The 13,675-nt window shown below is 23.3% G+C and overlaps 1 protein-coding gene across 1 annotated transcript; it reads right to left on the reverse strand.

Moving 5' to 3' along the window:
• Window positions 1-10,080: 10,080 nt before the first annotated feature.
• On the reverse strand, window positions 10,081-13,303 carry OCT59_018438 (uncharacterized protein; the record flags this gene model as incomplete). Its single annotated transcript, XM_025314837.2, has 2 exons — window positions 10,081-13,070; window positions 13,187-13,303. The coding sequence occupies 2 exons, from the start codon at window positions 13,301-13,303 to the stop codon at window positions 12,036-12,038; spliced, it is 1,152 nt and encodes a 383-aa protein (XP_025184367.2). The 3' UTR covers window positions 10,081-12,035.
• Window positions 13,304-13,675: the final 372 nt, after the last annotated feature.

Here is a 13,675-nt window from a genome sequence, read left to right on the forward strand (position 1 = left end):
TAATATTTGCAAATAAAAATAAAATTTCATTAAAATAAGATTTATTTTGAATAAATGTGTTTGCAAAAAATTTTATAAAAAATATCTTCACAATAAAATTTTAAATTTAACCAATCAAAAGGTAAAAATTAGCCATCAGCCGATTTACTATATATTGTACATTATGTGACATATTTGAGAAAAAACCCAAACGATGATCGCCCAGACGATAATCACCCAGGCGACGATTAGCAATTTCCAAATTATAATTATAAAAAGGAAATAATAATTTTACGCAGATGCGTTGCAACGCACTTTTCTTTTGAAAATTATTAAATAGTAAATTTGCTGATCATAATATAATTATAAATGATTAACAAATTTACTATTTAAAAATTTCCAAAAAGAGAGTATGTTCAAATGCAGATAGTTCAAATTTTAAACCTTATAAAATCACATAACTATGATGTAATTTTAATTATTTTGACTTTAATTTTAACTTTTGATCTTTTCAAGTTGAAATATTTCAACTTTTGGGTTTTAATTTTGATTTTATATATAATTGTCGCTGGCATCTGCTACATACTGATAGATGAAATCCTAATATTTACAAATTATTATATCCTTGCTTGATTTAAATTTTATCATTTATAATTTATTCAAAATTTCAAACTGCAATAATTCTCTTAATGTATCTTTTTATTCAATAATATTTCATAACATTATTTTTTTTTCTTTTATTCATTTATTTCAAATATTAAATTTTATTAATTATTAAAATATTTTTCAATATAAAACTATATTAATAACTTTCTATTAACAACTAATACAATTATTAATTATTATTATCTTTTCTTAAATCCCTAATGATTATTTCAATTTCAAATCAAAACTTGATGAAATTCAATCAAAGCTTCAGCTATACCTATTTTAAATTTGGAGTGATACAAAACTATTTTATGATTAGTCCTATTTATTATGACTCATTATGATTCATTCCTTGGCATTATGTTATTTCTCTTAAATTGATATTTTAATCCAAACTAAAATATTCAGTCCAGTCTGATCTGATTTCAAATTATAAATCTAATTCAAATTAAATTTTACAGATTGGATTAGACTAAATTGAATAAATATTTTCGCAATACAGTTGACATTATGTTATTTTTCTTGGCATTATGTTATTTTGTCATTTTATTGACACAATGATAATCTATTTATATTAAACTAATAATAACTAATCTAATAATATTAATATAAAATAATTATAAATAACTAACTTTAAATAAATATTATTACAAATAACTATTATACAACTATAAAAATATGGAATCTTTACAATAGAAAAGTACAAAACTCAAAAAAATATCAAAAATTGAATTAATATTAAATCTGCATTTATTTCAGTAAAAAAAACATAATTAGCATATAAAGTAAAATTAAAATTTTTTTTGAGTTTTGTACCTTTCTATTGCAAAAATCCCATATATTTTCTAATTATTTCAGTTAAATCTTCTTCCTTCGATTAAATGTTTACCTATGTTTTATTCAGTATATAATTCGTTCTTTAAATAAGGGGAGTGACACATATGATGTGATTATTATAAGGGGGGGAATTCACGAATTTCTGACATATCACGTGATATTGATTATAGCCAATAAAATTAGCGTAATTTTAGCTGAAATTAAAATAATCATTTGCCAATAAAATTCTTTTCATGTGATTTCTTTGTTTTATTAATAGTGTAACGTATTGTACATATTGTTCTTTGTTTTAACATACGTCGCACAAGCTTTATATTAAAAAAAAAAAAGCTGCGAAAAATTATCTTTCAATAGTCCCTCTTACCCGCCAATTCCAAAGTTAAAACCCGTACCTACAAAAAAAAGCAAATAAGAACGTTAAAAAGTGTTTTTATACAATAAAATACAATAAAACAAAATATTCCCACCCTTCTAGAAACTTTTACCCGGTTTAATTCTAAATTCAAAGCTGTCAATATTTACACAAAAGAACATATTACGAAGAACCCAACTTCTTTATTCGCCCTCTGATTGTATTTCCCAGTCATTAATTATTAAAACTCGAACATCATCAGCGCGAATTACGAACCAAAAAATCGTCAATGGAATTGGTAGGATTCTTTTTTCTGGCTGGTCGTCTTCGTCATTTTGGATGATGATTTTTCTTATGTTGAGTAACAATAGAAAGTGTTGGGAAGTATGCATTACATTCAGGACAACAGAGACGACCATAAGTATTTGCATTAATTGAAGGACAGTGGACATCATATCCAGGTATCTTGAGCTTATCACAGTATTCTAATATATGAATCAGGTTTAAAAAATGCCCATCATTTCCTTTTGTTACAGGTGGGAGAAACCCATCATTTTCTGCGAGAAGAATGGCTGCCTCCACCATTACGCTTAGGTGGCTTGACAAGGCATCCTCGCATTTCTTAATATCAAGTGAATATTGACACATTCAGTGTGGTTTTCTAACCATTTCCAAGGTACAACTGACTCGTTAGTACCTTCTTTTTCAGATCCAGGAAATATAATATCATTGAATGGGGAACTTTTTTGATCAGTGTATTGCACGGTGACTGGTTTCCCGAAAATAGGATCACGTTTCCAGAGAGCACACAATGCCTCACCAGCATAACGAAAATTCTTCATTGCAAGTTTTGAATCATTAACCTGGCCTTGAGAATTAAGGTGAGAACCATATTTGTTGATTGGTAATGTTATGCCAGCAAGTTTTTGAGAGAGCGTTGCCATACTACGCTCAACAGGGTTATACGATGATTAACCAGATGCGTGCGTCTGAATAGAAAGGTAATCAAGGTCAAAAGCACGGAACATTCTACAATACTGGTATATATTTTTCATATGACGGGGATTTTCGTCCGGACTTTCATCAACTAAAATAATCCAAATTGGTTTTATATGGCTGTCAATTTTCAATATTTCATCAAAAACGACTGTCTTGAGTTAGCGAATTAAGATCAATTATATGAGTGGCAGAGCTTGTGCCAACTTAATATTGTGGATGTATAAAAATCAAAAGTTGACCATTACGAAAAGTATCATTCGTATCACTTGGGTTAATTAGTAAGTAAACTGATAGGATGAGTTTTTGCTACATACTGATCGGAAAATCATGATCAGGTAGTGTAATGCAAAATTTCTTGAAAACTTTGTAAAGTTTGAAATGTTCTTCCAACTGCAGGAATACCAAGAGGAACCTTGGCTTTATCGTCCTGTGAAATAATAACAGAATGTGTTGAAAATAATGCTGCAAACTGTTTTGCTCCTTTCACAGATGCAAGAAAATAATGTTCATCAATATACTCGTTTCTTTTACTTCGTGAAACTGAAGCATTTGCAACAATAGCTGGATGGTAATGTAACTTTGCTGCTTTAGTATTTGACCGAGATGGTAGCAAGTAATTGTTGAGGGTGGTGCGAGAGAGATATTCGTTATATTTGGAATTAAGATCCTCTCGAAGATGACGAATGGTTCGAACTTTAATAATTTCTTTTCTTCTCTTTTTATCTGCAGCTCCGAACTTAATGCATTCATGTATATGCTCAATTAAATTGGGATATTGAGTTAAAAAAGGTGGACGACCAGGTGAATCATATAGTATCACTTCTTGGTGCTTTTGTAAGAGTCTCGCTTTTTTTGCTCTACTTTTTTGTTGATATCCTGCTTGACGCTTCAACTTCTTAATCTTGTTATCCTCATCATGCAGAACTTGCTTGAGAGTTGCCATATGCTCCAACAAATTATTCCGAATCTCCAAGTCATTAGTAGAATTATAAATTCGTTGAAGTTCAGCAAGCTTCGTATTAGTTGTATTAATGGTTTCCATGGCTTTTCTCTGTGCAGCAGCATTAGGAGGCGGAGTAGAATCAGCTACAATAATATCTTCAATAGGCTTTTGAAGGACTTGGTTGGTTTGAGCAGACTTTGGATTTTGAGATGTATTGGGCTGTAATTGATTAATTCGCATAAAACCTTGGATTGGAATTGGAGTTGCCAAGTATTCTCTGATTTTACTTTCAATATCTTCAGGTTTATGTCAAATTTCTTTCCATATATTATTACATTCTGCACATAAACTAACTTTTGGGTATGTAGGGTTTCTTGTATTTACCATACGATAATATCCAAAAGCATTACAAGAACCTTTGGTATTGGTTTGTAGAAGTCTTATAAACGTAAAATTTATTATATTTTGGTGTAGTCAGAAAAGCCTGCATGTTGAAGTCTCAGATGTAAAAATTTTTCACAGACGTGAAAATTTTAACGATCAAACTTTCACAAATCAAGGGGTACCATATGTAGCATAGCAGGCTTTCGATTTTATCACACGGATTTTTTCGATTTTATCACGTGATATACAATTCTGATATGAAACATTGTTTAATTTTTTGAAAAATTCGGCATATTAATATATCCTTAAATTCTATCAATATATATGTCCTATATTAAATTTTAATTATACCAATTTTTATTAAAATCAGATTATTATTGGCTAACTTTTATATATAACAACTTATTAATTTAACGTGATCAATACATTTTTTTGATATAAATGTTTGGTGAATTCAAAATTCTACATAATAATTATAACTCAAACTTTCCAAATTAATAAATAGCAACTTGATATACTTGTATTCAAAATTTTACTGAATATGGATGTAAAATAAAGAACTTTAATATATATCATCTGTGTAAAATTAAAATCGAACATAATTCTTATAAAAAAAATGCAAATAATTTAACTTATATATAAACTAGGCGGACGTTTTTATATTCACTTTAAAGAATAGACCAAGTCCTATCCAACAAATTAAAAATTACTTTGGTTGAATCATTGGTTGATAAATAAATGCGTTCAACACATTTATTCCTAATTATGAATTTGATTGTCAACATTTCTATATGTAGTGAATCAATTGGAAAGATCTTCGATTCCAAAATTAGAGTGTAATTTAATCTTTTAAAATGTAAAATTATTTGTTTAGCCAATATACACACTGAGAAAATAATACCATATTACTAATATTACATCATAAAATTTCTTACCAAGAAGTTATTTCTAAGATTTTGTATTTTAAAGGAATGAAAAAGAGTCATTCACTATTCAAAGAAAATAAAATAATAGATAGATCAGTTTCTAACAGAGAAAAATTATGTAAATAATTTATTATAAAACCAAAAAAATTTTTTTTTTAAGAAGTTGTTAAATATACAAAGAAAAGAGCTTCTTCAAAAGAGTTCTTCCATCATAAATTTCAATAAACATATAGTAGATTAAAAAGCTTAAGTAAAAACAAACCTTTGAATATGTCTGTTTCCATTGTTACAAATAGATCTCATATTTCTTTGTTTCTTCAGCTTATTACAATTTGAAAGAAAATGTACTATGCTTATTTTCGTTTTATAAGAAGTTTTCAAGTATTTATAACTTCTGGATTCCGTCTCCAATAGCCAGATTCCTTTGTAATATGTTTAAACATAACCTGAAGAATCGATTTTTTTTATTGTCCTTCGCTATTAAATTTTTTGTGGCACAATTAAAATAAATTAATACAATTATCATATGCCGATACATTTGATATCCAGCCAATAAAATACATATCTATATAACAAACAATTACGTCAGTGTTACGACTGTTATGTCATTTAAAATTACTTGAAAACTTGATGATTTACTTAAATTTTATTTGTTATTTAAGTAAAAATCACATTTGCCAATTGTCATGTGATTATTCGAAAATCGGAAAGCCTGCTATGCTACCATGTGTATCAAAACTATAAATTTTTTTTGTGGTATATTGATAAGAAATTTTTCCGTTATTTTTATCTAAATGTTCAAAAATAACTTTTACATTATGAAATTAAAAAATTTTTACATATTAAAAGGTTGAGTGTTACATTTTGTATTGACGTTGATTAAAAAAATTTTTACATAAAAGTTGAGTGTTACATTTTGTATTGACATTAATTAGTAAAGAAAAAAAAGATTTGGGACGATATCAAATTGATGATAGTAATTGGTTAAATGTATATTATTTAATAGATCACGTGACAATAAATTTCACGAGGGGAGGGGTCAGCTTTATTGTAACCCTATAATGACGTGATATGTGTCGCTCCCCTAATTATTCTTCTAATTACATGACTATCCCAATATCTAAGATTACAATATTCTATTTAATTTTAATGGCATTTAGAACTCTTTTAATGTAAATCCTTATTGTAAATTTAATGTTAAATCCTTTTCATTTAAACGTACGTTTATTACTTCTCTTTAAAATTTTATTTGTATTTTGTAATTTAATAGTTTAACTTTGCTTATAAGATTTTAATACATAAAGTAATTCTAATGTTCTATAAGATTGCATTATGAAAATAAAGGATCTGAGTTAATGTCCATAAGCAACTTCTTAAAAAATTGAGTTTTTTATTAAACTATTAATTAAATACCAGATATAAGCTAATAAACTATTAATAGTTACTTTCAACTTAGAAATTCTTTCACCTTTATTGACAGATAAAAATGATTGTAATGAATAGTTTAGTGTATTTAATATAGCTTCTACAGACGCTTATCTGTCTGAAAGGTATTCAAAATTATTATTAGTTACAATTTCAATAATAGATATTGGTATGCCAGAAGGAGTCTTTTCAGTTTTATGCAAGTTTACCAAAAGGACACCCTTAAAAGTAGTAATTTCATCCTTATAATTAATAAAATTTAAGTAATCAATAAGATGATTTTTATAATTCCCAAAATATTTAAATATTAAATTATCTCATGTCAGAAAATTTTCAGATAGTTTTTCAATACATTAAAAAAGCTGATATATGTCTTTGACAATCAATTCAACTGTAATATTTAGTAGTTTAACAGATTTATTAAATATTCAACTCATTTAATTCTAAAATTTCTGGTTTTTCATCTATCTGAACTTACATTGCATCAACCTAGTTTCAACATTCATTGTAATTTGTAAATGTCTTAATATGATGATAATAGTTATATTACAATTAGTTTTCTGAACTGATCAAGATTTTATTATAAATAAATTCATTAATACTATAACAAATTATTTAATTGGTAGAAAAATTTGGTATAATACAATAAAATATTAAAAAATTAATACATTTGTAAAACATTATTATTATAAAAGAAAAAGAAAACTTTTGAAATATAAATTACTTATCTTTTGATAAATAAATTAAAAATGGTAAATGGTAAAATTGCTTATTTAAAAAAAATTTTATAAAACTAATATCAAATTGCTTTTTATATTAAAATTTATCTTGCAAAATTTTTGTTATACTAAAAAAAAATTCATTTTAAATAAAAGAAATTTAATATAAAAAGGGTTATTTACATAAATGAATTTATAATTTTTTTTTATTTAACATTATACTGCATTTTATTAGTAAAATTTAATGCAATAAATTTTTTTTATATAATTAAATACATATTATACTAAGAATTCATTATATTGTGGAATTCATTATATCAAAATTTGCTATAGAAAGTGCTAACTGTAATAATATTAAAAATTAAAATATATAAGTTATTTTATATTACATAATTTTGTAATTTATATTATATAATATTTATAATCAGTAAATTTATAATAATTAAATCTTTTACTTGCTTAAATATAATAAAAAATTATATTTTAATTCTTTTGCTAATTTTAAAATGAAGAAAAATAATTTATTTTAGTTTAATTAGTTTAATTGTAAAAATAAATAAGACAGTTTGTAATATTGAGAAAGTATTAATATCTGGTGTTTATTTAGTTAAAATATTTTTGATAAACTAATAAAAATATTTATTGATAAGTCTATTAATTTTGTATTTAGAAAATAGTGTACTAGAATCCTAAATAATACTAATACAATTTACAAATAAACTTTAAATACTAAAGTTTATGGTATAATTCTATTAATATTGAAATTAAAAATATGATTTTACTATCATTAGAATTCTTTTATTAAAACAAATCTAATGATATAAATTTTATTAAAATCATTACTAATTATATTAAAAACTGAAGTATATGCAATAACAAAATTTTGAAAATATCCCTGTAATATACAACTTTTGAAAAATTTTAATATAAACTTTAAGCAAATTTAAATATGAGTTATATTAATATTGTTCAGAATTCTGGTATATTAATTTTAAACTTAAATATAGAATATACTTTTTGGAAAATATAATTATAATAATAAATTTGTATGAATATAAAAATAAATTTTGGCCAGTTAATAAAAGAATAGCTGGTATTTCTTTTTATTATAATAAGAGTGATATATATTTATTTAAAAGGTTAATTTAACAATTATTATTTTTATATATTAGTATTATTATATTAAAATTAAGATCAGTATATAAGAATTATTTATTATGTTAGGATTAGGATTAGTATATTAGATTATAATTGCATTAGAATCATTAGTATATTGAATTATAAATAATTATAATTGCATTTAGTTAAAATTAAAATAATTATAATTGCATTAGAATTAGAGTTAGTATATTAAATTATAGAAAATTTCAAAGTTTGCACAGGGTGTTTAAACACGGATCATGTGAAATATAATGACACCAATGTCACATCCTCTTATTTTTTCTATGTAATATATGTATTTTTGACTGCTTTGCAAATTTACTTAAAAATAAAGAAGGTTTTAAATGCCAGTTTTGACTTTTGACTTATATATGAAAAACTGTCTTTGCCGATTATTTCCTAAATTTTTTTAAGAATGATTAGCAAAATCAATTATTTATAGGTAAAGTCAAAACTGATATTCAAATGCACCTTTGATGCCTTAGGTAAACTTATAGAGTAGGCAAAAATCCATTTATCTACTAATTTTGAAGTTTGTATTATTAGTCAAAATGGAAATAATCACATGATCTGAGTTTAAACACTCTGTGTACAAATAAAAATTGGCTAAATTATAATTGCATTAGGATTGGATTAGTATATTAGCATTTATTATATTGGATTATAATTGCATTAAAATTAAAGTCAAAGTGTTTAATTTATAATTTATGTAATAAAATTATCAATAGTTAGATAATTTTTTTATTAATATATAATAAAATTTATTGCAATAGTTGTGAACTTAAAAAACTAATAAATTTTACAGTAAACAAACAGTTATTTTATTACTATTTGATTAAGGTGATAAATTTATTTATTTATTTTTTTATTTAAAATTTTCTTAAAAATTTAAAATTTAAATAAAATAAAATAAGTTTAACTTGTAAAGTTTAATAATAAAATTTCCTAAAAAAAAATATATAAGTTTTTTTTTTAAAAAAAATAAATATATCTAATATATATATAGTAAATTTTATTTACCGTATTTTTCCAAAATTAGTCATCCCAAAATTAAGCACCCCTACCAACTTTTTGAACTTTGATAAAAAGATTTTTATATAAAATAATAGTAAAAAAACTTTCAAAATTAAGCACCTTCCCAAGTTTTTTAACCAAAATCCTTGTAAAAAAGGAGTGACTAATTTTGGAAAAATATGGTATTAATTATTATATAAATTAATAATATAATTAATTATATAATAGAATTCAAATTAACTAATCTGAAATTAAAGGTTTAGATTAATTATTTTAAATTTTAAATTACTTTAATTTACAGTACGTCAAGCACAATTATCAAAAAAAATTTTTAAGCGGCCAAATTTTTTACATTATGTAATACTAATCCTGTAATTTTATTGGTCAAATTTATTTAATTTAAGTGATAATTCTTAATTCTAGCCAAATTTACATAGTTAATAATTAAACGAAAGTAATTTTGGCCAGACTTACATGTAATTCTGGTCAGAATAAAACGGCCAAATATTTAATTTAATAGTAAAATATTTCAACTTTGAATTGCTACTACTTTATTAAAAAATACTTTACAGGAAATTTAAAAACATAGTTTTATTAAGCTTAATCTGGTTTATCATTGTACATTTATACTTTATGTTTATCTTTTTTTTTGAATGAATAGTAGTGATTTAAATTTCATCAAATTTAATTGCTGGGACTAAGTTGTATGTACTGTATAATTATTAAAAATTTATTATTTACTATAAATTAATATATTGTTATTTTATTAATAATATTAATTTTTCATTAATTAATAATACTAGTTTATTTTTATTTTTTAATTTTAAAATATAAGATTAGATCAATTAGATTTTAATATATTAAAAAAAAAAAAAAAAGAATAATTTACAAAATTTTTTAAAATTGTTATTTAGTATAAATTAAATTTTGAAAATATAAGAAAAAAGTAGTTTATAAATTAGATTTTTATAGAAAAAAAATTTTTTACAATATAAAAAAAAAATGAAATTATTTTATAAATAAATTTTTTTTATATTTATATAAGAAAAAAATGATTTTATAATAAAATTATTTTATAAAATAATTTTTTTTATTTTTTCAGTTTTTTTAAAATTAAGAAAAAAAAAGTAGAAATTAAAAAATTGATAAAATTTTTACTTTTTAATGTTAATGCTCATATATTACAATATATATAAACTAAGAATAAATTTTGTTAAACAGAAAATTAAATTAGTTTAACTTAAATATAATAATTTTTTTTTTTTATAAAGAAAAGTATTTATTTAAATTATTCTGAAAAAAATAAAAGTTAAATTGATGTAATATAAATACTATATATTCTTATTGTAAAATTTGTTAAAATTAATTTTATATTTTTATAGACTTTTAAAATCTTAAATCTGTTTAAAGGAAAACTTAATTAATGAAAAAAAAAGTAAATAAAGAATTTAATGAAAGTTTTTTAAAAAAATTTCTTTATAGTAGTAAGTAATAAAAAAAATTGAAAAAAAAAGCAGAAAACTTTTAAAATATAGTTAAAAAAAAAAAACCTCTCTATAATCACATCCTTTCCAAAAAAAATAGATGTGATTATAAAAGGACTTTTCTATAATTTTTTTATGGTAATTTTGGACCAATAAAACCAGTGTTTTTAAATTACGTGTGACAAGAAAATTTCCAATGAAAAAAACTAAATATTTATTTGATTATATTATAACACATAACACATAACACAATAACTTGATTACGAAAATTAGCATATTAATTGTTGCTATTGAATTTATACTTTAGGATTTATTTACTGACTATATCTAGATTAGTTTGTATCGTAATTAATAATAGTTATTTACGTAATGCGATGAACGCTAAAATTTTAGTCCCTAAAAATTTTTTTTTGTTGACTAATTTACTTTGTCGTCACCAAATATAATAAAATATAAAATATATTGTCTTGAAAAGAGATCAATAATCACGTTAAAATGACCTAATTCCGGTAAAAAGGTTTGATTCATTTATCCGATATAATCGTAATGTTTTATTCTCAGCGACAACAATATGCTTGTTTAACGCTTTTAAATTCTAAGTTGAATTAATAGAGTTCAAAGTAAAGCAAGTAAAATCACGTGATTATTTATCTTATGAGAGAGAGAGGAGTTCCTTGATTTGTTAAAGAGAGAGAGAGAGTTACTTTTTTTTTTATTTTGTTAAAGAGAGAGAGAAGCGGAATTGTTTTTTGTGGTGAATGTTCAATTTTTTTTTTGCTTACTTTTTTTTAAAAAACTTAAATCTTACAAGAATATTTTCATATATTATAACTCTTAAATCTAACGCGTTTCTTTTTAAGAAAAATTTCTATAATTTTTTTCTAAAACTTAAGATACGATGGTTATTTCCCTTAATAAGAAAATTTTTTTTTTTTTTATCCCACTTATTTCACTTAAAAACCTTTCAATTCTATTCCACTTATTCCACTTAAAAAAAACCTTTCAATTTTATTCCACTTATTCCACTAAAAAAAACCTTTCAATTCTATTCCACCTATTCCACATAAAAAACCTTTCAATTCCTATTCCACACTTATTCTGCTTAAAACCATTCCACTTAAAACTTTTCCAGTTTCATTCATATTTTTTGAATCATCTTTTTTTTTAATCTTCTTCAGAACTATTATTTAATTTACCAATTTTTGAATATTTTTGAATAGCATTTCTAGTGAATAAACCGGACATTGACATAGTGATAGATTTATAATTATTACCAAATTCCAATCTAAAAACCATATTGGGAAAAACATTTTCTAAATATTTTCTAATATCTTCATAAAAATGATTAACGATACAATAACCATTTAAACTAAATTCAATTAATTTAGCACCACCAGTATTACAATTATTACAACGTCTATTACATCCTGAACAATTAATTGTTGAACATTTATTTGTTGAACGATTAGAACATATTGATTGAGATTGTATTGATTGTATTAAAAAACATTCCATTGGAGAACCATCACGAAAGAAAGTAATAGAAACACGATCAATTAATTTTGCAATTGCGGTACATATTAAATCTTCAATAGAATAAGCAAATTCATCTAATAAAGCACCACCAGCTTTTTGTGCTATTGGTAAAGGGGAAGTGAATGGGATACCAAAATAAGAAAATTCTTGTTCTAATTCAGGTAAAGAAGTATAAGGAGGATATATTGGTGGTGATGAAGAATGAGAACATTGATGACGTCGACGTAATACTTGATTACTAGTATTAATATTATTACTATTATTATTATTATTATTATTAGAAGTAGAAGCAGAAGGTTGAGTAGGAGTTGAACCATTAGTTTTTATAACCCCAGATAAAGCAGCTAAAGCACCAGTAGGTACAATAACATTATTATGATCTGCATGAGTACCATTATTATTAACAGAATTAATTGATGAAATTGTAGTGGTAGAAGAATTTGAACTAGGAGTAGTATTCTCAAAAGGTAATTCAGGAGAAGGACGCCAAACAATATTTCCAGTACGATAATATTCCATAATATAATGAAATGCATGGCCATTTCTATCAATAAAATATTCATTTCCATTCACCGGATGTAACATTGCTTGATTACGTGGATGAAACATTGTACCCAAGAAAGTTTTTGGATGAGCTGTTAATGTAGAACGATAAGTTTCATACTACAAAAATAAGTATGGATTTTTAGGATTTTTATTATTTGCAAGAAAGAAAAAAAAAAAGAAATCATTTAAATAAGAGAAAGGATATTAAAAATCATTCTCTTCCCATCTTTTACCTTGACACCACCTACGTTAAGAACGATACGTTCATCAATGAATTGGTCAAGTTGGTCACCAATCGAAGTACCATTATCAATAGAATCATCCTTTGACTTTCCATTTTTTGCTTCCATATTCAAAAAAACAATCTTTTTTTTTTTTGAAAGAAATATATTTTTTTTTTCAAGAAAGAAAAAAAATCTACAAGAAAAAAAAAAACCAAAAATAAAATACAAGAGAATAAAAAAAGTAAATAAAAAGAAAAAAAAAAATCTACAAAAAAAGAAAAGAAAAAAAAATATGTAATATGAATAAAAAAATAAATAAATAAATAAATATATATATAAATAAATAAATAATACTCTAGATAATAATGTCTAATAAGATAAAATATAATAAATAATAATAATAATATAATAATAATATATATATATATATAAATGATACAAATCTTTTTTTGAGAGAAAATGTAAAAAAACGGAACAAAGGGGGGTTTATATAGAATT

The sequence above is a fragment of the Rhizophagus irregularis genome, chromosome 27, assembly GCF_026210795.1.
Source record: "Rhizophagus irregularis chromosome 27, complete sequence".
Taxonomy (NCBI): Eukaryota; Fungi; Glomeromycota; class Glomeromycetes; order Glomerales; family Glomeraceae; genus Rhizophagus; species Rhizophagus irregularis.